The sequence below is a fragment of the Aspergillus pseudonomiae genome (assembly GCF_009193645.1).
Source record: "Aspergillus pseudonomiae strain CBS 119388 unplaced genomic scaffold BDV37scaffold_20, whole genome shotgun sequence".
Lineage (NCBI taxonomy): Eukaryota > Fungi > Ascomycota > Eurotiomycetes > Eurotiales > Aspergillaceae > Aspergillus > Aspergillus pseudonomiae.
In genome coordinates this window covers 297,215-319,229 of record NW_022476012.1, presented here as the reverse complement: position 1 = coordinate 319,229, position 22,015 = coordinate 297,215, and the positions used below count along the sequence as shown (strand labels likewise).

Genomic DNA, 22,015 nt, shown 5'->3' with positions numbered 1-22,015 from the left:
GTTTGGGCCGGGCATCTATGTCTTGGAGAGTCTTGTGAATAGTGGAAGAAACCAATGCCTTGCACCCACAAAGTTGTCTGATGCATGGTGCATAATATCCTTGCTATCTGCCCATGGTTTAGGCACCATGATCTCGACAATATCATCTTACTGCACAATGAGAGTCTGCGGAGAACCCCAGGTGATATTCTGAATTTGACTTGTTGGCCACATTACCTCAGCCTATATTCCTTTTCACTCCAAATTGCTATACATGCAGAAGAAGCCAAGCGAAAGTTAAGACACACAGTATCAAATGATCAGGGAAAAGATGAGTTCACCATGAAGACTAAGCCATATAGACGACGCAAAATCCATGACAGGTAATAAATCATTCCAATCTGGAATGGGACATCAACTTTCTAAGAACGAAAATTAGACATTCTGTCCCGGAGATAAATTTATGGTTTAGTACTAAGTTCACCTTAAAATTAAATTCACTGCCTCAAATACAGCCAGCATGCCATCTAGGAACCCGCTCAAGAAGTTGGAGGAGGTACTGAAGAAGATAAAGACTGCGCTAGAGTCTCAGAGAGGGCCACCACGGGGCACAAGTGTTGGAGAATTGGAGTATGAAGTTATTGCTTTACCGCTGAAGGGATGGCTACTCAAGGCTCAAGCAGTGAGGCGTGTTTTAGAGAAGATCAATTTCTTGCAGTAAAATATTTTAGTCTAAATATACAGAACCAATACTAGTATTAAAATAAACTTTCAATGCTCCTTTACTTGAAAATTTATATAGATAGCTGAAAATGTATTTGCGAATTCTAGGTTATCAGGATTCCTGCAGATTTGTATGAGAAAATCAATATGGCCGCCATGGCGCTTGCAACTAACGGTACATGTTAATTTGTGTATGACTGTGGTGTGGGCTGTCGACTATGGTACTACTCCGCCGTACATAGACCAGCCCTACACCTGTAGGGCAAAGTGGATACCTAACATCGCAATTCCAGAGTTCTCCGTAAGGTGTCTTGTTGGGAACAACACTCCACACCCTCCCAACCCCCTAGAAAGCGCGAAGGCATTATCATTTGGGTAGAGGATCATGGATGCATGGATTTAGGCCTTTTCTGTTGCCTTGGGTAGGTAGCGATGACAAGTGACATGGACTATGGGACAAGTATCTCACCGAACCCCACATCGCCGACTCCTAGAGGACTCGGTCAGGCAAGGACCTCAAACACAGGATGCAGATAGCAGGTCTTAAGTGTAGAACATTAACGGACTGCATGTGTTGAAGTTTCATTCCGGCACAGATAGTTAGGGTGGGCAGATGAAGATTTGTTATTCAGTATAATAAATTATTGTCTTCCAGTCCATCAATCGTACCTGCGAACATATTGCGATATGATAAAATACAGTATTAATAGTCCGAGGATTAGCGAATGGGCCACGTCTCCTCCGTTACGCCATCCCATGTAATTCCAAAACCATCGCACAGGCGGAGTGATCAGTGCGATAAAAGGTAAGCTAAATAGTTAGCTTCAGATATTTTATATCATTGATATATAGGACCGCACTTACGCCCGCGGACTTCGTACGATACTCCGAAGGATAGTAACAGTTCGCGAAGGTGTTGGCGGAGAGGATGGTTGAGAAATCGGCGGAGTAGCTTTTTCATTGGTACCCATTGCGTTCTATCCAACAGTAGAATATGTTAGCATCACTCGAAGAAAGGAAGAGTAAGCTGTGTGGAACTGTTGTGCCCCGGAAACAATGGTAGATAAATAAAATAGAAGACTATCGGCTATGCGAGGTATTTATGTAATAAGACTAACGCTCCCTTCGCCAGCGTTGCAAGGGTTCGTAGGCCGGCTATCCACTATCAACTGTTCCTGTTTTTTGATTATTCTGATTCTAGACTCCACATAGAGACAGGGATTTTATATACTAGAAGCACCAGTAGTTCAATAGTCCATCCTTTTGTTGATAGCCATTATATTATGTCTCATGTGCAAATTGTATAGTAACCAAAAATCGGGTACGCTCCACGGAGTAACGTCCAACGCTGAACACCGACATACTATTGCCTTAGCTAGACGTCAGGACAAGCCTTTACTAACCCACAGATTCCAGATTACTGGTTTCGCCGTTGACGACTCTCCGAAGCACGATATCATCACCAACCACTATGAAAACGGTGAAACCGTTCTTCACCTGCCACTTCTACAAGGGGACTCTGGTACGAATAACACTGAAGGATCCAATTTACAAAAGCGATTCGACAACCCTGGGTTCAAGATCGCGTTCACTACCAGGGAAAGATCGAAGCTCACCCAAGCCCATCAAAAGTCTATGGCACTGGCGGGGGCTGCTACATGGGCTGTCTATGCGGACAACGCCAACCACAAGATGGATGACTTCATCGGTTTTGCTGAGACTGAACATGCGGCCAACTTTTACTACCGGATCATTCCGGAGATCAAGGGGTTCGGAACTAATTACGAGACTGTTGATATTTGCGGAGGAATGGCGTTATACTTGTAAATAGATTCTGCATTTTTGTGAGATCTATGTCACGGGGCACGCACTGATAGTGTTTGAGACATGTCGAGGAAGCTGTGACTATATATATTAAAAGAGAAATGAAGGTTGAGCCATTGAAAATAAAAGCTGTTGAGACTAATATGGGCATCATGTCGGTTTAGTTGCACAGAAGCGAATGAAACCGGTGAGGTAGGGACAGAAATACACGCATAACTTGATTCGATGGTCATGAAGCAGGACATGACTCCAGAAAGGTATCTGATGCTACTTGATACCTTGATGAATGTATATCAAGGGAAGACCGCGCGAAATAATCCTGACAGTAGATGCAAAGACATACATACCACATTGGTCCTTATCACCAAAAACAACCGGTAGCTCATGACTTGGAAAACATTCTCAGAAATAGTACGGGGTATAGGATGTAGGAGATAGCCTAGAAGTTTCCTTTACAGTATCAATGCTGATCTTCCGTGAGCGGCCTGACTGATCACGTTTCAGGCAGTTTTTCCGTAAGCTAGAAATACGACTTTTTGTGTCAGTAGGTGCATTCTGATTTGAAGACAATGATGCTCTTACTGTAGTACTAGCGGTCAGCTTATGCCAGAATACTTCCAGGTTCTACCTTGCTACTCCGTACAGAGCAAGCAACTTACATTGCATGAAAAAATTATCAATCATATATTCCGCAAAGCTGTCGATAGCAACCATGGCCGTATCCTTTTCCTTCGAGCTCCATGACGAGAAAGCGGAAAAGTAAGCAAAAGATTGGGCGACGTCTGAACCAGTTCTGCGTTCTTCCTCCGGCGATGCATTCGCAAATATGTATCTAAAGAAGTGCTCGAAACGTTTATCCTTGCATTTAATACGTTGACATGTTTCATGTATAAGAACTGCCGGCTTATAGCGCCCCTTTAATGTACATTCAGGTGAATACTCAATCAGCGTTTTGCATTGAAAAGTACTAGGATAGAGGATGATGATACACTATCGCTTGCGGGCCAATTTCTCCGGAAAGGGAAAATTAACCAGCAGTCTAGTGACTAATCGCCAGCATAAACGGAGAAACCAGTTGAGTTATGTGGAGTATTTAGGGTAGGAAAAGGACAGTGTAGGCACGACGGACCGATACTCCGCGCCGGCTAAACTTCGGGTGTCTCCCCGTTCCCTTTTCATCGCGCCGTGATGGGCAACACTTCGCAATCGACCCTTATCGCTACGTGTTTCGGGTCCACGGTCAGAAGGTTGCGATGAGAGCCTCTGCGTGTCACCGCAGAATCTCATCCCAACCAGGGAGGAAAGACCTCTAACCGAGATCCACCAATGGATAGATGATCCGTGCTTGCGACATCAAGCGGGGAGTTCGGGACGAACTCTCCAGACTCTCGATTGTTACTAACAGTGTCAATCAGCCTTGCCAGTGGTCCATGGTGGAGCAGGTACTTGGGATATATATTCGCCTGCCTCATAGTTTTTCGTGATCTGTTTCTCTTATTTCTCTATCCTCTATACTTCCTACCTCTCCATATCGATTTTATAACTATTCCACGCATAGTTCTGTCGGAATAGTTATCATTTTAATCCTACCATTTCCTCCTGTCGTTTTTGCTTCTTCTTTATCTTCACTTGATCAAAAGAAACATAGGTATACCCACACTGTACATTCAAAATGCCTCGTCTAGATGTGGAAAAAACCATCGAAGAACTCACCCTAGGGGAGAAAGTCGCCTTAACGGCCGGTAAGTCAAAACCCCACGATCGCAAGACAAGTATATACTAACAACGCCCAGGAATCGACTTCTGGCACACAGCCTCCGTGCCTCGCCTCAACATCCCAACTCTCCGCATGTCCGATGGCCCCAACGGCGTGCGCGGAACTCGCTTCTTCAATGGCGTCCCAGCCGCATGTTTCCCTTGTGCTACGGCACTGGGCGCAACATGGGACACTGAGCTGCTCCATGAAGTTGGTAAATTGATGGGCGAGGAGTCCATCGCCAAGGGCTCGCATATCATTTTGGGTCCCACGATCAACACCCAACGGTCTCCGCTCGGGGGCCGTGGATTCGAGTCCTTTGCCGAGGACGGTGTGCTCTCGGGACACCTGGCCGGTCACTTCTCCAGGGGTATTCAGGAGAAGGGTGTTGCGGCGACCCTGAAGCATTTTGTGTGTAACGATCAGGAACATCAGCGTATGGCTGTTGATAGCATTGTCACGCAGCGGGCTCTGCGCGAGATTTATCTGTTGCCGTTCCAATTGGCTATGAGGATTTGCAGAACGGCCTGTGTCATGACGGCTTATAACAAGGTGAACGGGACTCATGTTAGTGAGAATAAGGACATCATCACGGATATCTTGCGGAAGGAGTGGGAATGGGATGGATTGGTTATGAGTGATTGGTTCGGAACGTACACTACCAGTGACGCAATCAACGCTGGTTTGGACCTAGAGATGCCGGGCAAGACACGCTGGCGTGGAACTGCCCTAGCGCATGCTGTTTCCTCCAACAAGGTCCCTGAGTTTGTCATGGATGAGCGTGTCCGCAATGTGTTGAATCTGGTTAACTATGTGGATGGCTTGAACATTCCGGAGAATGCCCCGGAGAAGGCTCTCAACCGACCACAGGACCAGGTTCTCCTCCGCCGTGCTGCGGCGGAGTCCGTCGTTCTCATGAAGAACGAGGAGAACATTTTGCCTCTGAAAAAGGACAAGTCTATTCTGGTTATTGGTCCTAACTCCAAGGTTGCGGCGTACTGCGGCGGTGGCTCCGCGTCTTTGGATGCGTATTACACTGTCACCCCGTTCGAGGGTGTCTCGGCTCAGAGCAAGGGTGAGGTCAAGTACGCTCAAGGCGCCTACTCGCACAAGGACCTTCCTCTCCTTGGACCCTTGCTGAAGACGGCCGACGGCAAGACTGGCTTCACATTCAAGGTGTACAACGAACACCCTTCCGAATCTAACCGCGAACTTATCGAAGAGCTGCACCTCGTCTCGTCGAGCGGTTTCCTCATGGACTACGTCAACCCCAAGATCAAGTCTTTCACTTACTACGTCGACATGGAGGGTCTCTTCACCCCCGAGGAAGACGGCGTCTACGATTTCGGCGTCACTGTCGTTGGTACCGGTCAACTGTTCATCGACGGCGAGCTCGTCGTGGACAACACCAAGAACCAACGCCAGGGCTCTGCTTTCTTCGGCTCTGCTACCGTCGAAGAGAAGGGCTCGAAGGAACTCAAGGCAGGCCAAACATACAAGGTCCTCTTCCAGTTCGGCACAGCACCTACCTCCGACCTCGACACTCGCGGGGTGGTAATCTTCGGACCTGGTGGCTTCCGCTTTGGGGCCAGCCGTCGCGTCGGCCAGGAAGAGCTCATCTCCAACGCCGTCAAGCTCGCCTCCGAGGCCGAACAGGTGGTCATCTTCGCCGGTCTGACCAGCGAGTGGGAAACCGAGGGCTACGACCGCGACCACATGGACCTGCCCCCCGGCAGCGACGAGATGATCTCGCGCGTGCTGGAGGTCAACCCGAACGCGGTCGTGGTGATCCAGAGCGGCACCCCGGTGACCATGCCATGGGCCAACAAGACCAAGGCGCTCTTGCACGCCTGGTTCGGCGGGAACGAGTGTGGCAACGGCATCGCGGACGTGCTCTACGGCGACGTCAACCCCTCCGGCAAGCTGCCGCTCACTTTCCCCATGCGCCTGCAGGACAACCCCAGCTATGTCAACTTCCGCTCCGAGCGCGGCCGTGTCCTGTACGGCGAGGATGTCTACGTCGGATACCGCTACTACGAGAAGACCGACCTGGCCCCTCTCTTCCCCTTCGGCCACGGTCTCTCCTACACGACGTTCACCCGCTCCGACCTGACCCTCACCACCACCCCCGAGAAAGCCCAGTACGAAGAAAGCGGCGAGCCCATCACCGCAACCGTCACGGTGACCAACACCGGCAAGGTCGCCGGTGCCGAGATCGTCCAGCTCTGGGTGGCGCCTCCGGCAACCGAAGTGAATCGCCCCGTTCGCGAGCTCAAGGGCTTCACTAAGGTCTTCCTGCAGCCCGGTGAGCAGAAGAAGGTCGAGATCGTCGTGGAGAAGAAGCTGGCGACCAGCTGGTTTGACGAGATGCGCAACAAATGGGCGTCCGAGAAGGGCGAGTATGAGGTTCTTGTGACTGGTACTGGCGAGGGTGTTCTCAAGTCATCCTTCCAGGTCGAGAAGACTCGCTACTGGCTGGGTCTGTGAGTTATGATTAGAGTCTGCATTGTGGATGAAGTCGCTGGACGACTCTTCTTTGTTAGAGACGCTTTATAGCTATGAGTAGACGCGGAGATTGGAATTGCATGCTTTATGATACCTATATGTATGATGTATCCATACGTACTGGACTTTCTGTGCTTTTCGTAGCTTACCTACGACGACCCTTACCCATCTAGCTTCAATACTTAGTACCTGGACACAGTTGAGATATCTTCCCCTTGTATTCACGCCGGCAAGGGCTTTTTTTTTTTTTTTTTTTTTTTTTCAAAGGATGAGTTCACTTTGTACCAGCCGCGAGACCATCGAGGGCTAGTCCAGAAGTACCTGCCTGTCCATGTAAAGCTTCCAAGGACAAGTAAACCCCGAAACAAGAGATGAAGACGGTTCCCCATCCAAGAAGGGCAATGAACCGTCAAATGGACATCTTGAGATGACCTTACACAGACTCGAGGCAGCCGATCTGGGAGCCAAGACACCGGAGTTGGAGCAACCGTTCGAAGCCCTAACTGGCCGTTTGGGGAACTCTCCATATTAACAGTAGAAGCAGCAAACTCTCGAGTAAACTGCGTCTGGGTTTTGAGCCCTCGTATATTTTTTAAGCGCAGATGTGGACAGTAACATGTTCATGCGGAATTGACTGATCGTTTGCTCGCTGGTAGGGAGACGGTGCAGGGGGTTACGTTTACTATTGATAGATGTGGTCTGGGGGGAGGTGATATTGATACAGGTGCTTTTGTGTTTCGTACTATGATTATGGAGCTAGGGCATAATCTGACGTGTTAAAGAGTGATCTGTAAATGATCTGCCGTGGGACTTTGGTTCTATTTGTAAATAACATCAAGTAAACCTCTCTAGTTGGACTGAACTGGGTATCGACTCTGGGGTATAACAAAGTGCTGTGAACATTCGATAAGACAGACAACCCACATTCAAGATTCATGAAACATTATATTCATCTACTCGTACATAGAACCCTATCATGCCATGACCATGGCTTCTAATGAGACAATTCATGGTGTATAACCCGTTTCCAGACTCCCACAAAGATTGACCTAGTCCTTCCCAGCATATTCCGGACCCAATCCTCAATGCGTAGCAGCCCAATCATCAGGCAACTTCAAATCCTTCGGCAGACGATACTGCCCAAAGCAAGAGCCGGGCGTCTTGCACTTCTCCAGCTCACAGCGCCCATACAACCGACAATAGCAGTCCTTCGCAGAGGGACAAGCCTGGTGATTCAACTCCTCCAGATCAACCCCCTCCGAAACCCCCTCCGCAAGATTCTGCTCGATGAACAAGATGTGCCAGATGTAGGACAGGACACGGCCGGAGGTGCGGTCATCCAAGGGCGCCGCGTTGCGACGAGTGCCCGCGTCCAACAACCACTGTCGCAGCGCGACATACTCCTCCCTGGCGTGGCGACGGATGTTGGCTCGCGCGACGACGAATTGCGCGCAGCATTGCGAGCGGACGGTGTGCGTGCGACCCAGCTTGGCCTGGCTGCCGGCGCCGGTGCCGAAGAGGGCGTCGAGGGCTTTGGGGAGCGCGACGTCGGAGATGGTGCGCGCGCTCCACGGCTGGAAGACGGCTTTGAAGGCGTTGTCGAAGCCGCCCTGTGGCGCCACGTGCGGGGGGCAGGTGCTGAGACTCCAGTCGCAGCGGAGGTTATGGTAGCCCCAGGGTTCCAGGGCGGAGGGGATGTTGAGCGCGGCGAGGAGGTCGGCGTTGTCGTAGTCCGGGTGGTCGTTGTGCCAGGCGAAGCGCGAGCCGTGGGCGAAGACGGCGCCGCGCGTCGGGATCTGGTCGTAGTTGTCGATGATGAAGGTCAGGTAGGTCATCGCTTCGTGGCCGCGGTTGGCCGGGACTCGCAGGGATTTGGACTTCGGGTCCTCCGGTGCGTCAACGGTGTATACGCAGAGGTGGTACTTCTTGCTGAGCGTATCGAGCCACGAGGGATCGCCGTCGGCTTCGACTCGGGATATGACGAGGGCCGGTTTTGAGGATTCTTTCAGTCCCGGGCAGAGGCCGCGGGCCGGTGGGAGGACCTCCGAGTTCGTTTGGTAGGTGACTCTAGTCCATGGGTATGTTTGGGGGTTCTTCTTAATGGGCGATGATGAGGGCGCGCGGTTCAGGTAGAGGATGAGGAATAGGATGCACCCGAAGACGGTGAGTTGGGTCAGGGATTTTTGAAATTTGCGTCTCATTTTACCGGATCATCTTAGATAGGGAATTGTATATGTACACTGTGTACTATAGGGTACTCGGGTTGGGGGTGAAGAAGCTGAGAAGCTTCATATTTTGTGAGAGAAGCTCGGAACTCCAGTAAAAAAAAGCGCGTGCGGAGATTTGGCTCCAGATGCCGGTGTACCCGAATTGTTTTTGGTGGCATAGCCCCATTCCTGCTGAAGCGCTAATCTCCACTGTCAAGGTTCACAGCTGATATTTACATGAGCTGACATCTATATAATTCTTGAAAGCGATCGTTAACATAAACAGAACGAAAAGCTCTACACCCCCTCGTGCTCGATCAACAAAACAATCAGATTGTAACCAGTCAAGATTTGCTAAGCTCTCCGAGCCGTTGTCGACACAGACATTGATTGGTTGGATCTGCATTTCTGAGTCCGGATTTCCTTTCCGGGCCAAAACGTTGCGAACTCAACTGTTGTGGATCGCCGCCAAGCCTTGTTGTGTCCACTTGGAATACAGTCACTCATACTAGAAGACTGACTAGCACTTACCTACCAGTCTAGGAAAGTGAATGTATATCCATCAGTACACTTGACTTCAGCTTCTTCTGTAATATGTGCGCGTCCTCTAGTACGTATATATATTTACGTGCTCAACCAAGGAAGTTTACTGCCAAAGAGTAGGCCAATAGGGACGAAAAGAGAGAAAAACGCTGCAAATTCGGATTCTATGGATCAGAAGCAAGAGACAGTGACTATATATAACTGAGTATTATTTGACGTCACATCATATCCACAACCGCTATTCTTTGAAGTGTTTTCATCCAGGGAAGCCATACATAGACAGGGCCATCTGGATGAGCGAATGCTAAATACAGGCCAGTCCAAGACTCCAAAGCTCAACCAGTTTCCCTCAAGCTTCACCGAATCCAAATCAAGGTCACTTAGATGTCGGCGCTGAAACGGATGATTGCATCGTTGTAGTCATCATCGACGTTATCTTCGCTTGCAATCTCCCACTCCATTTTTTGAACTTTGTAGTTGGCATCGTAAACGGTGTTGTAAACCGGACGCAGCACCTTCGACATTCTGTACTCTGCACCGGAACTCGAGTTTTGGAAGTTGATTGTCCATGTGCGGAATCCAGAGCCTTTGATAGGCTCAAGGTCCACACACTCGTCTCCCCCCTCGAGGGTCATGGCCTTGTCTTCGCCACTGCCTTCGAAGATGTACTTGCCTCTGCCAATCTCCTCGACGGTGACCCTTTGGCGGAAGTCTGCGTTTGTCTTGCCCGAAATGTGGACTTTGGCACCGTCCGGGATAGAGATGACCACTGGGCCTTCGGGGTGGATCATGTTGGCGTTGGGCTGCATTTTGACGAGTTGGAAGGGGTTGGTATGGAAGAGTCGGTAGTAAGCTAGACGGATTAAGCAATTGAGATGAGAGTGTATCCGGGGACAGTAGCAGACCTTCGGGTAGATTGAGGAGGTTTGGGAGCTAATTTGGTGAGCTTGAACTTGAGCTTGAGTAGATCAGTTGCTCAAGGCCGGTGATGCCTGGGTTTATATGCTTGAACAATCGACCAAGTACGCACTATGTCAGTCCATCATTCTGTCCCTTTACCAGTTTGGATAGCAACAACAGTGGTGCCACGTATAACAAAGACGACTTCGACGCCGCAGGCTGTGTTGAATGAAAATCAAGAGATAATCCTTGCCGTCACAGGTAGTCAAGCATGTATACCGTATGCGCAGATGCCTGAAAGCTTCCTAGACAGATGGCACCATCCGGAATCGAATGCATGTACCAAAAGACACAGTGCTATGGAAGAGAAAAGTCTTCCGAATGCAATAATGGAAGCTATTTCCCTGCATGTCCTGATCATGAGTGACCGGATTACCAGGGACGATATTTGCGATACGTCAGATTTATGCCCCTCGGAAAATGAATTGGCCTGCGAGTCAATCGCCTAGTGCCTGTTTTCTGTCGATGCCTAGCGCTGGAGGTGAGAACTGTACGTTATTTGTCTTTCTCTACCATGGCGGCGCCACCAATGGACAAATCATACCTTTTCCCTGACGGTAATCTCGTCAGGTGAATTACAGTGGCCCATCTGGGGCATCTGAGATGTATCAATACCTTAGCAGATACAGGTAGCTCCGTAAATGACCATAGTATTCGCCCAAAATGTAGAGCGATGGGATAGATGGCCAAGTTCTGGTATTCCTTCCGAGTGACAGTTGGGCGAGAATACGGAGCAGGGTGCGAAGACGGGCGATAGGAACCACAATAAGACCAATCAACGAAAATATTGGCATGTTGAGGGGTTTTCCTTTGCTTGTCGACGTAAGGCAAGCCCTACCCCCCTGCAATCTGTCAAAAGTGGATGTACCTGGTCCTTTGCCCCGCCAATGACTCGGCAACATCATATGCATCCAAGCAACACTAGGATGGCATCGACAATTAATCGAGTCCACCCACACAAATTTCTCTATGATATATTTGGCGTGTTTGAGGTGAATATAGATAAGGTCCATCCAAAGGCTCGCAATATCAGTGCATGTAGCAGGCATAAAGTAATGAATCCATCGGCACTTGCCGACGATATACAACTGAACCTGGAGTTATTCTAAAGTTGAGCCAGTGGAGGAATAAATGCCTTACCCGCTCTTGCAGACCAGCACTGCACGTGCCGTCGGCAGATCACAGCCCTTTCACTTGCATGGGTTCTTGGAAGGCCACGCTGGACATGCGGCACGCCCCTTCTGTTCCATGTTGTTGGCTTCTATTACCCCACTTTAAGGCAAGCCGGAGGATTTGGAACTCTGGCAGTAAGGGACATTGATTGGACCTTGTCCCTCTACCTGTCGACCATATAAAGACAATAGAAACTGAGGGCTATGCCACGTCAGGCATACTATAATACACTGTGGCATTTGATCACTGGACTAGTTTCGGGATGCTCAGAACACACTAAATCTTTCGGACTGTATGATTGGGAGGAGAGATACAGATGAACATGTCAATATGCCTGTATGTCCGGATATGGCAAAATCGTGAAAACTCGGGAAAGACGTAGTTCAGTCAATCTTGGTATCTTGAAAGGAAGCATTCATATGGACTGTGGCCCGGTGTGACCTGATGAAAGGAAAGGTAAGAGAAGGGAGGGGAGGTAACAAGAAAGACGCAACACTAAAGCAGATGCATCATGCTTCGCTATTAAAACATGCAATCAGAACAGAACTTCAAGGTCCCCATACATAAACACGGATACAAATACTATCGCTAATAAATCCAGTAGGATCGCTTCACAGATACATGGCAATTAATGTGAGAAGACGCGTAGAACGAAAATACATCGGGAGATTCCCGACGCTCAATGATAATAAAAGCATTATCAGTGGGTAATGCCAAAGGGCTGCTCCACCAGAGCATGGTTTGCTTGGCCAGGGCCCCTTCGCGTTTTGAAAAAGCCGGTAATCTTCTGGAAAAGGTTGGGTTTATTATTGGAGGATGAAGGTGTTTCTGTGTGAGGCTTCCAATTCAGTGTAGTTGCTTTGCTCCTATGTGACCAGGACGTTTGGTGTCTGGAAGGGATTGTTTGGTGCTCTGATTGTGGATTTTTGTGCAGCAAGGCTTGTTTTGGTGTCTGGGGCAATGCATTCGAGTTAGAATCAGTCGCATTAGCTTTCATCTTTGCCATGACTGCTTGTTGCAGATCGAGGTTCCGCTGCGCCTCTTCAGCAACTGTTAGAATATGCGCGAAGCCATTCCCATCGATGATAACTCCGGGCTCGTTTCCACCCTTGCCAGATTGTGGAGAATCTAGTCCTGCCGTAGTCCCTGGTCTCTCTCCAAGGAGCCTCGGCTGGGCAATTAGCTCGGGCTGTCGACCTTGAGTAAGGCCACTAGAGACTCCAAAGCTTGGCGAAGTGCTGCTAAGGAATGCTGAAGGTGACGTGAAGCTCGGAATTCCGTTCGAGTCCAAGCCAAGGTCAGGATTGAGAAAAACTTCTTCTTCCAATGCCTCATCTGTACTTAGACCCGAGTTGCACATCCCGGCGAGGAATGACATCGTATCCTGGTCTTTCGTTTGAGTAGCTCCTATGGGACTCCCCATCATGGATTGCACTCTCTCCAGTGGGGGACCCTTGACTAGTGATTGACTATTTGGAGTTTCCGTACGGCTGGTATCGGAGCCAGAGGTAGTGCTCCTTACCTGACTGAGCAACGATCCGGATGTGCGCTCAGCGGAGTCGGGGCATGCATCGGAATGAGATGACTTCAATAACCGCATTGTCTGTCTGCTGGGTTGCTGGGTTAACCCAACACCGGAGTCGAGTTTATCTTTCAAGGCAGCAACCTCGGCGCCAACCTTTGGTGAAAAGTATTTCGAGTCAATTTGCGGTTCTGTTGTACCTTGTCCAGCGCTAGAATGCTCTCCTTTCTCGTTTCCCATACGTGTCGACGGCTTAGACGATTGGTTGGCCGGTGGTGACGGCACGCCGCGTTCAATTCGGTATACAAGTAATGAGCAAGCATATCTAATGTCTGACTCTAGCTCTGGGCTAATGTATTGACGATGGGTTGAAGGCGATGATGGCTCATTATAGCCGGGGGAGTCCACAAAATCATAATATCGAGTAGGTTGTTCCTGGAGTACTGAGAATGTGGGTTTCTAGGGAGTGTTTATGAGCCTCAGTTATGAAGGGAAGCGATGGTCTAGGGTATACTCACTTGTATATGTAACAGCTGAGAAATAGATCCACGCCTATTCATAGACGTGCCTTTTCTCCTGAGAATCGATTCCATTGTGGATGACCGGAACACTGAACAAGAATACGGCCACGAGAGAAGTGAAACACACTTGATTGAAAGAGGGCACTGAAATTGTCCGAGTGGAGAGGAAACGAGAGGACAGTGATCACTATTCACTGGGCGATGTCGGTTTATTCGACTATACGTATGGTCTTTGACCAGGCAGCCTTAACAATTTCAATTCGACAGTGCAACAAAGCGTAGGCAACCAGTCTCAACAATGGACAAATGAACTACCAAGTCGATCACAAATGAAAATAGTAGAAAATATATCGTTTACGGAAGGTGTTCCAGAATGAAAGTCGAAGTTGCCTGAAGCGATGGCCTGGAATGTGGGGGCAGCCCAACTAGGCTTATATCAAAGGAATGTGGCTAAAAAAAAGATTCCAGATCCAGATCTGAGGCCAAGATGAGTACCATCCTATGACGAAAGAAATTGAATAGTAACACGGAAAGCGTTTGGTGTCAATAAAGCGCCGGGTCGCAAGCAATGCATGAGGGAATTCCGGTATCAATACAAGGCGACAGGGCAAATGGATACCGCAGCTCCAGTGGAGGAGGGAATGAGAATCACAAGCTCGGTTAACACATGAGACATAAAATGCTTTCCGAGGACATGGCCAAAAGAGTGGCTGCGGCGCAAGTGGAGTGTATCACCGAGAGAAGGAAGCGAAAGAAAAACGGTTAACAATGGGTGAACGCCATTATCACGGGACAATGTAACCCTGATCACACTTTTGAGTCCCTCAAACTATGAAAGTCATAATAACAGCTTCAGACTGTTAGACTCGGGAGTCATTGCCTAGGGGAGCTTGAAACAAAAACATGCATTACCTTTCCTGGGTCAAGACCAATAACCCCAATGGCGCCCAAGGGATGCCACCTCCTGTGAACTGACTTGAGCATGAAAACCGAATCCGGACCCTCCTGAAGGTGCATTAACTCCAAACTGGGGAGTTAGTTCAATGATCATCAAATGAAACAAGGAACGGCTTTCTCCACATTACCTGGGGTGGGCCGGGAGATCATCTGGATCAATAAGCCCGGGGAGAGACAGCTCATATTCACCACCTTACATCTCATAGCACCATCAGTGTTCAGGCTGAGAAGGGCATTGTTGTTCTGCCATACCTCGCAGTCGCACAATGCGTTTTCTCTTACTGAATCCCTTCGTCTGTTTGCAAGCCAGGAGGCAAAAGGGGGGAATCAAGGGGTCGGCCGATGAACGCCCGAGATAGAGATCGTCCATTATCCTCCCAATCGGGCACTTCCAAATCATTGCCCCACGACCTCAATGACAGACCCAGTCACCCCATTGGTTATGCAGGGAGACTATAAACTCTGGATCCATTTCCTGCATGAGAAAAATTTTCTTTTTCTTTCTTGAAGGAGCAAGTCTCTTTACCGATGTTACTCTGTTGAGTCCGTACGCTTCGTGTGCACCAAATGTCTCGAACGGCCGACGGGAGCTACAGGATCCACATAGAAATTCAAGATCCAAAGACATTATAAACATATACAAACATACGGTTCCCTGCATCATCCCAGCTCCAATAGTATTACCTATATTCGACGGATCAACATTTACGTCCATGTACGACAATCAATAATTTCGCCATAGGTATGTCCCTTGTGTGTGCATAGGTCTGTAAATTCCGCGGTTAAAGGAGAATGACAAGGACGAATCGGCCCATGCACTTTGGATCCTACTTCGTGTGGCCCCATATTAGCCCAGAAAAGCCAAACGAAGGAGAAAAAGAAAAGAGGCGAGCATTAGCAGAAAGCCTGTTATTATTACACGTATCACATGCCCGAGGTCCCCCGGCAAACGCACGGAAGGAGCCGCCGATCTGAGTCTTTCTTCCCCAACTGTTCCCGCGGCTTGCGCACGGAATCTCCATCTTCAGAATCCTCCAGGATAATACCCCGCACTTTAGCTTCAACTTTCATTTGGGGTCATGCGTTCCCCAGATTTTTTCATGAAGAATTGAGTTCTGTTGGCTGACCAGAGATTAAGGCAGAGAGTGCATCGACATGGGCTCAGGCCTTTAAGAGGCAAACCTCTACCGCGATGCTTGCCGCCATTTTCCATGGATGGACAACCGGCGTGACCTTGGGCGGAAAGCTAGAAATGGGACGGTCAACGAATGCGCTTCCCCACAAAGCTAAAAGATGTCCTGACCAGCAACACGCTGCAGATTATGACTTGTCACGGTGTTCAGGGTTCCTGACATCACCGCTCAAGTCATCATCAAGGCACAAGACCAGGAATCTGCATCTGGTATCATATGTCTGTGGTGGTCCGTTGAAAGCCTGCGACAGGATTGCTTGACGGAACCGCCGTCATCGTGCTTGAGGAATATGCGTGATCTGTGCTTTATTGCAGATCCTACCAAGGAAGATGCGGCTGTTGGGCTCTTCAACGATATCTGGAATCGGGCGTTCAAGATCGTCCAATGACTAGTTGGCCCTTTAGGCAGGTTTGCAGCATTGATTTCACAGTAGCTTTGGAGCTTCTCTGCTCTTTCCTGAAGCTAGTGCTAGCATCCTTCTTACCCATAGCTTTTTAAACGGTGGAGTGTTACATCAAATAGGCATCATTGGTCTAGTGGTAGAATTCATCGTTGCCATCGATGAGGCCCGTGTTCGATTCACGGATGATGCACGGATCTCTTTTTTGCCCATATACTTTCTGAAAGTCTCATCGTTTTATTTTACCTTTTAGTTGCCTTCTCTGAAAGACTAATTGAACCCCCAAATCATTTTTGTGCCGTACGTGCAAACCAGCGGGGCCTCTTGTTGAGTATCGTAAGGAGTTGGGAGTAACGCCTAAGGCTTGTCCTGAACGGACACAATCTTTACAACCTAGTTCTGTCATTCTTTACCAAGGATGATATTAAATCCCAAATCAAACAATTCAATTCACATGTTTTCTAGCATTGATGGTTGACATCTATCTATTATGCTAATGGAAGATCTATTGATTATGTTGAAAGATCGCCCACCACCCTAAGAAGGACTCCCTAGTTGAGCGAGATCACTTTGGAAAGGGTTATTGATGGAGAGCAGTTGGATGCTTCTTTTACAGCCTTACCTGTTAGTGAGGTACGAGAGAGGCAGTTGGATGCTCAACTCTCTGACTGGCTAAGAGAAAAAATAACAAAGACTGCACCGCTACTTCCCCGGAAAACTCGATGCGAGCGGGATGAGGGCCCGCGGCGTACCCTCTCTCTCGGTTGTTAAAACGAGAGAAGGTACGGAGACCCTTGGTGGTCCATGGAGCATCGATCGATAAGACTAAGGCTGCAACGTATGCGCCAAAAAGGTTAAGATACCATTCTTATCGCTTTACCAGGCGGTGATATCTTCCACCTCCGCCTCTCCGAATGTGCTGCTCTTGGTTAGCTTATTCACACCGTCCACCTCCACAGCCCCATCCGCTGGAGCTTTGGACATGATGTCCGGCAAGACTTCGCGGAAGAACTCCAGAATGTAGCGATTGACTTGCTCAAACTGGAGGAGGAAAGCATCATGTCCTTCGGGGCTTTCGATACGTTTGAGGCGCGAGTCCGGAATGCCAGCTGCAATCTCTTTCTGCTCCTCGAAAGTGAAGAGGCCGTCACTCTCAATTCCCAAAACCAATGCTGGCTGTTGGATTTGCGCAAGAGCCTCGCGGACTGGATCGCTCGACGTCGGGCTCGCCCGTTGCCTTGACACGTCATGGGTGTCCAGTTTACGTGTGATAGCAATGTAACAGTTAGCGTCGAACCGTTTCACAAACTTCTCTCCCTGGTAACGAAGATACGACTGGGCGGAGAAATAGGTTGGCGGACGTTTCTGACCGCTCTTCAGTGCGGTATCAACGGTTTTACTGAATGTTTTGGCCCCGGAGAACTGGGGGTCCATGTACTGAATTTCAGTCTGTTGTGGTGTGGAAGCGGTGGGAGAGTTGCGCCCACTCGGCGTCGAACGACCGCCTTTGTGCCCATCATTATGGATAGCCCAGTGCTCGTTCGGGGGTGTCGGCAGCTTTTCAGTGCCCTTGATGTTTTGCTGCTTGGTGGGGTCCGGAACATTTCGCCCAAACCGAGATTCGAACGAATTGCGGCTCCGGTAGGTAAGAAGAGCGGACATGCGAGCTGCGCCAAGACCAGTAGCAGGAGGGTCATCAAAAGAATAATAGCCGTCCTCGTATTTAGGGTCGCTATAGATGCTTTGGCGCTGGGCTTCTCCCCAACTGATGCACCATGCGGAATGCCGCGGAGAGGTAGCAATCGGTACAATCGCTCGTACATAATCTTTGCCGAAATATGCATATTCCAGAGTGAGCATACCGCCCATGGAGCCACCCACAACTGCAGCAATCTGTCGGATTCCCAGATGATCCAGAACGATCTTGTGGATCCTATACTTTGTGTGAGTTGCTTTGCACACTTCGACATTCCCCACATAGTCAATCACATACCTCACATCATCACGAACTGTAGTAAGTGGAAACTCTGGTCCATACAATCCCTTTTCTGGATTTCCATCCTTGTAGGTCACGGCACTGGCGCTTCCGTACGGACTACCCAGACTGTTCAAGCAGATCACGAAAAATCGAGATGTGTCGAAGGCTTGTCCGGGGCCACCCAGAAGTGGACCCCACCAATCTGCGACATCCGCACTACCGCTCAGAGCGTGACAGATCACCAAGGCATTGTCTCCGGTCTCGGACAGCTGACCCCGCGTGGTGTAGGCCACTGGCACATTGTACAACGTAACGCCCGATTCCAAAGTAAACGAAGGGATCGAAACAAATAACTGATCCGCGATGAGGTTTGAGAAGGGGTTCTCAGGTTGAGAGTCGAGTCTCTCTACGGGATTTAGTAGCTGTTCATTTTCATAAGTCATAGTGGGGCATGGGAATTACTGACGGGGTTGTGCAGGCGCACCGTTCGATTCAGTGGCCATTTTGAACAATTCGTTCAGGGAAAAGAAACGAAATCAAGGTCAAACAAAAACAAATGTTATTTGAGACAAAGAACTTTTTCACAAACAAACGAGATGGGAGAGGAAGAAAATCAGAAGAAGAGATGTGCAGACCGATCTCAATTATGACTCTTTGGAGCCTGACCCACTGGAAGAGCGTATTCGTCATACGGGACCAATAGGAACACTTGAAATTCCTTGACCCCGACCTCGGCGGCTTCACTGTTTTTCCGTCCCTGGTAAATTAATCCCGCGGGATTGCCACTCGGAGCTGTGCTGCACTTTGATATGCCGAGAGTCCCCATATAGTTACTTACTCCGGAATATACTACTCTATGTAGCATCCAATTGTACGATCAAAAGACTAGTATTGTGTTGTCATCAATTCAAATTGAATATGTCACCTCCTTCCGGTCCATCCCGTGCGTTCGTTATCCTCGCCGCCGTTGACTTGTAGAGTCGAGGCAAGTGAACATCCTCGAAGCTCTTACCATGATGGATCATGTCAGCAAGTCCTTTCGCGCTCAGGAAGATCACTGGCATGCCATGACCATCGAATCCGGCACAAATGTATTGCCCAGGTTTACCGGGAACTTCACCCACATGTGGGCTAGTATCATACGAATACCCCATAACTGTTGTAGAAGATGGTTTGTTAGTATCAGTCCCATCCCAATGGATATCATCCAGCTCGGAAACACTCACTGCCTGTCCAAATCTCCTTTACGTAGGCCCCACTATCCTCCCAGCCTTTGAATGTACGCTGCATAAAGTCATTGTAATAGTCCTTAGCTGGTTCTATCAGCGTGCTGTCATCAATTATCCCATACCACTGGTCTTTCTGATCCATGAATGTGCGCTGCGCACCCCCAACGATAATACTTCCGTCCGGCCTCGAGATCAGGTAGCTGCCGCCGCTTTCGCCAGTCTTCGTGCCAATGACATAAGAGTAGGGCAAGAATGGTGCGGTTTTACCGTCCGGAATCCCAATATGGCAACATATTCCACGACAGGGAACTATACTAGCTGAATACTCGGGCAGCAGGCCGGAGGTGTATGCATTTGAGGCGTAGACAACTTTAGACGTGCGGACAGTTCCCCGCGGAGTATGGATAACATGACCGGAATTGTCAGATACTACGGAAATAACCGGGGTAAATGCTTGCACATTAACGGCAGGCGAGTCCGCAATCTTTGAAAGGAGACCCAATATAAGCTTGTAGGGCCACAAGGTACCGGACGTGTACGAGAGGCATGCTTTGGCATCTTTGATTCCGGAAATCTGGGTAGAATATGCGTCTTAGCTGAATAGCTTTCTTTGGGACACGAGAACTTTGAAATACCCTTACCCCTTGTGCATTCTTTGATGGTGTGTAGTGTATGTCGTCTGCAAAATCTAGGCCTCGTGACACTAGGTCTTCACAGTTCTTTCTTGCATTTTCTCCTGCCGCTTCATCCAAATAAACACTCAAACACCGAGTGATATTGAAGTCACAGTCAACGTTTTCTTCCGCAAGGAGATCCTTGAATGCTTTTATATGGCTGAGTTCAAAGTTGGCCACCTCAGCGGCAGCATCCACTCCATGTCTCTTAATATAGGTAGGGATACGGTCATACAAGTCGGGTCGTAGGTGACCGCCTAAGCCCATAGTCAGGATAGGTAGCTGGAGAATGATTTTCTAAGCAACTTACCGTTTCGACCAGTTGCACCAGAGCAAATCTGCCTCGCTTCAAGAATAGTAATAGCGGGGAGAGACTTATTGTGGCCTTCGAAATGTTTCAGGAGGTGATATGCAATGCTAACACCAGAATAGCCGGCCCCTATAATGACGATATCACTCTGGTCTGGAAGAGTTTCTGTACTTCGGAGCTCATCTAGTGGGTGAGGTTTTGTGCGCCAAAACGGCCGAGTAGGATTATCAACTGGCAGGAAGGAGGGAAGACGTCGATGGGATCCCATATTTAGAGGTAACTTGAAGATTGTAATTTTCTGTCGGTTTCTACTGCTCCCTTTATGGTCTCACATCAGAGCACTTGATTGCGAGGAGTACAGAGTAGTATACGAACATCAAACACCGATGTCCTAGTCTTGTCGGACTAAAAGAGTCTATGCTGAAGTGATCAGTCGTGTACTAATGCGGGGTTATTCATCTGACCTAACGAATTCCCTACTATCACTCAACCTAACAATACTGTATTCTGCCTGTACTTATCATTTCTGGCTTATACTCTCGTATCTCTCTTCCCTTTTGATGTACACGGACCAAATAGAAGTAATCGTTTACTAAACCAACATCCTCTATATAACATTCAACTATTAGAAGCCAGCACCGCATCAGCCTTCTGCATAAACCCACTCATCGCAGCTCGATACAGCTCTGGCCCCAAGCTAATCCTCGCAACACCCAGTTCCTTCACCTCCGGTACTGTCAAAAACCCATCTCGCAGCACCAGCTTCACATTCAACCTCCCCTGAAAAGCCACAGCCAACTCTTTAATCTCCTCCTTCGACACTCCCCTTCCACCCGCCCCACCCCAAACAAATACAGTACAAGCCCCGGCCTTCAAAAAAGCCCTCCCCCTCTCAATAGCATCTTGAATACTTCCCGGTTTGCCACCGGGGTTATCCCCCAGGACATCCGTCCTGGCATTGACCACAAAATCAGGAACGCCGAGCTCCGCCGCAGTCCGCACTGCCAGTTCAATCCGCGCCACGGCCTCTGACAAAGGCCGTAACTGGCCCGTAGCACCGTCTAGATCTTCAATGTTGCACCCTACTGCGCCCACGCTGATGATCTCTCTGATCGTTTCGGCGACATCTGCGTAGCCGTCTTGGACGTCGACTGTTAGGGGAAGCTTTGTTGTGTTTTCGGTGGAGTCTTTATTTTCTGGAAGCGTATTGGGTTTTAAGATAGCTGCTATGGAGCGAACGGCGGCGAGGTTTCGGGGTAGGGTTAGAGCTTCGTCGGGAATGCCTTGGGAGGCTGCGATGGCGTAGCTTGCGGTTGCGATTGCTTTTGTGGAGGGGTGGTTTGCGATCAAAGAGGCTGTTGCTGCATCGTAGACGTTTGTAAGGAGGATTGGGTGGCCTGGGATGTGGAGGTTGCGGAAGTGGATGGCGAGGTTGTTTTGGGCGGTTTTGATTGCCATGGTTAGTAGTTGGGGGAAAGGTTAGATTTACAGGTAGATAGCGATAGGGAGTTAAAAATAATGAAAGAAGGAAATTAGGTCTGAAGATGATGGCTGGTTTCAA

General features: G+C 49.0%; 8 protein-coding genes and 1 non-coding gene across 9 annotated transcripts; 3 read left to right on the top strand and 6 right to left on the bottom strand.

Annotated features, from left to right (window-relative positions):
- Positions 1 to 499: 499 nt before the first annotated feature.
- Positions 500 to 2,529, top strand: BDV37DRAFT_281469 (uncharacterized protein; the record flags this gene model as incomplete). Its single annotated transcript, XM_032086821.1, has 2 exons — positions 500 to 661; positions 2,119 to 2,529. The coding sequence occupies 2 exons, from the start codon at positions 500 to 502 to the stop codon at positions 2,527 to 2,529; spliced, it is 573 nt and encodes a 190-aa protein (XP_031943240.1).
- A 1,189-nt stretch (positions 2,530 to 3,718) lies between these two features.
- On the top strand, positions 3,719 to 6,817 carry BDV37DRAFT_84555 (beta-glucosidase H). The gene is made up of 2 exons (XM_032091334.1): positions 3,719 to 4,268; positions 4,320 to 6,817. The coding sequence occupies exons 1-2, from the start codon at positions 4,199 to 4,201 to the stop codon at positions 6,767 to 6,769; spliced, it is 2,520 nt and encodes an 839-aa protein (XP_031943239.1). The 5' UTR covers positions 3,719 to 4,198; the 3' UTR covers positions 6,770 to 6,817.
- A 970-nt stretch (positions 6,818 to 7,787) lies between these two features.
- BDV37DRAFT_244327 (DUF3431 domain-containing protein) lies at positions 7,788 to 9,133 on the bottom strand. The gene has a single exon (XM_032081529.1). The coding sequence runs from the start codon at positions 8,986 to 8,988 to the stop codon at positions 7,870 to 7,872; it is 1,119 nt and encodes a 372-aa protein (XP_031943238.1). The 5' UTR covers positions 8,989 to 9,133; the 3' UTR covers positions 7,788 to 7,869.
- A 784-nt stretch (positions 9,134 to 9,917) lies between these two features.
- Positions 9,918 to 10,346, bottom strand: BDV37DRAFT_281466 (uncharacterized protein; the record flags this gene model as incomplete). The annotated part of the gene is made up of 1 exon (XM_032086820.1): positions 9,918 to 10,346. The coding sequence occupies one exon, from the start codon at positions 10,344 to 10,346 to the stop codon at positions 9,918 to 9,920; it is 429 nt and encodes a 142-aa protein (XP_031943237.1).
- A 1,771-nt stretch (positions 10,347 to 12,117) lies between these two features.
- BDV37DRAFT_84517 (uncharacterized protein) lies at positions 12,118 to 14,341 on the bottom strand. The gene is made up of 2 exons (XM_032091333.1): positions 13,711 to 14,341; positions 12,118 to 13,651 (listed from the first exon to the last, which is right to left on the bottom strand). The coding sequence occupies exons 1-2, from the start codon at positions 13,783 to 13,785 to the stop codon at positions 12,371 to 12,373; spliced, it is 1,356 nt and encodes a 451-aa protein (XP_031943236.1). The 5' UTR covers positions 13,786 to 14,341; the 3' UTR covers positions 12,118 to 12,370.
- A 2,044-nt stretch (positions 14,342 to 16,385) lies between these two features.
- Positions 16,386 to 16,456, top strand: BDV37DRAFT_t77. The gene has a single exon. It is a non-coding gene; the product is annotated as a tRNA-Gly (tRNA).
- A 231-nt stretch (positions 16,457 to 16,687) lies between these two features.
- Positions 16,688 to 19,044, bottom strand: met2 (homoserine O-acetyltransferase). The gene has a single exon (XM_032081528.1). The coding sequence runs from the start codon at positions 18,682 to 18,684 to the stop codon at positions 17,140 to 17,142; it is 1,545 nt and encodes a 514-aa protein (XP_031943235.1). The 5' UTR covers positions 18,685 to 19,044; the 3' UTR covers positions 16,688 to 17,139.
- Positions 18,633 to 19,044, bottom strand: BDV37DRAFT_84501 (uncharacterized protein). Its single transcript, XM_032091332.1, has 2 exons — positions 18,708 to 19,044; positions 18,633 to 18,645 (listed from the first exon to the last, which is right to left on the bottom strand). Exon 1 carries the CDS (start codon positions 18,929 to 18,931, stop codon positions 18,734 to 18,736), a length of 198 nt encoding a protein of 65 aa, XP_031943234.1. The 5' UTR covers positions 18,932 to 19,044; the 3' UTR covers positions 18,633 to 18,645; positions 18,708 to 18,733.
- A 99-nt stretch (positions 19,045 to 19,143) lies between these two features.
- On the bottom strand, positions 19,144 to 21,969 carry BDV37DRAFT_292829 (phosphoenolpyruvate phosphomutase-domain-containing protein; the record flags this gene model as incomplete). Its single annotated transcript, XM_032089252.1, has 5 exons — positions 21,094 to 21,969; positions 20,455 to 20,734; positions 20,112 to 20,401; positions 19,468 to 20,044; positions 19,144 to 19,397 (listed from the first exon to the last, which is right to left on the bottom strand). The coding sequence occupies exons 1-5, from the start codon at positions 21,910 to 21,912 to the stop codon at positions 19,144 to 19,146; spliced, it is 2,220 nt and encodes a 739-aa protein (XP_031943233.1). The 5' UTR covers positions 21,913 to 21,969.
- Positions 21,970 to 22,015: the final 46 nt, after the last annotated feature.

What these genes read in the sequence shown, in the direction of transcription:
- BDV37DRAFT_244327 (XM_032081529.1), bottom strand. Translation starts at nt 8,988, where the DNA reads ATGAGACGCAAATTTCAAAAATCCCTGACCCAACTCACCGTCTTCGGG.
- BDV37DRAFT_84555 (XM_032091334.1), top strand. Translation starts at nt 4,199, where the DNA reads ATGCCTCGTCTAGATGTGGAAAAAACCATCGAAGAACTCACCCTAGGG. An exon ending in GAAAGTCGCCTTAACGGCCG is followed by an intron (nt 4,269 to 4,319) that starts GTAAGTCAAAAC and finishes AACAACGCCCAG; the next exon opens with GAATCGACTTCTGGCACACA.
- met2 (XM_032081528.1), bottom strand. Translation starts at nt 18,684, where the DNA reads ATGACTTATGAAAATGAACAGCTACTAAATCCCGTAGAGAGACTCGAC.
- BDV37DRAFT_84517 (XM_032091333.1), bottom strand. Translation starts at nt 13,785, where the DNA reads ATGGAATCGATTCTCAGGAGAAAAGGCACGTCTATGAATAGGCGTGGA. An exon ending in CTCAGCTGTTACATATACAA is followed by an intron (nt 13,652 to 13,710) that starts GTGAGTATACCC and finishes AACACTCCCTAG; the next exon opens with AAACCCACATTCTCAGTACT.
- BDV37DRAFT_84501 (XM_032091332.1), bottom strand. Translation starts at nt 18,931, where the DNA reads ATGACGAATACGCTCTTCCAGTGGGTCAGGCTCCAAAGAGTCATAATT.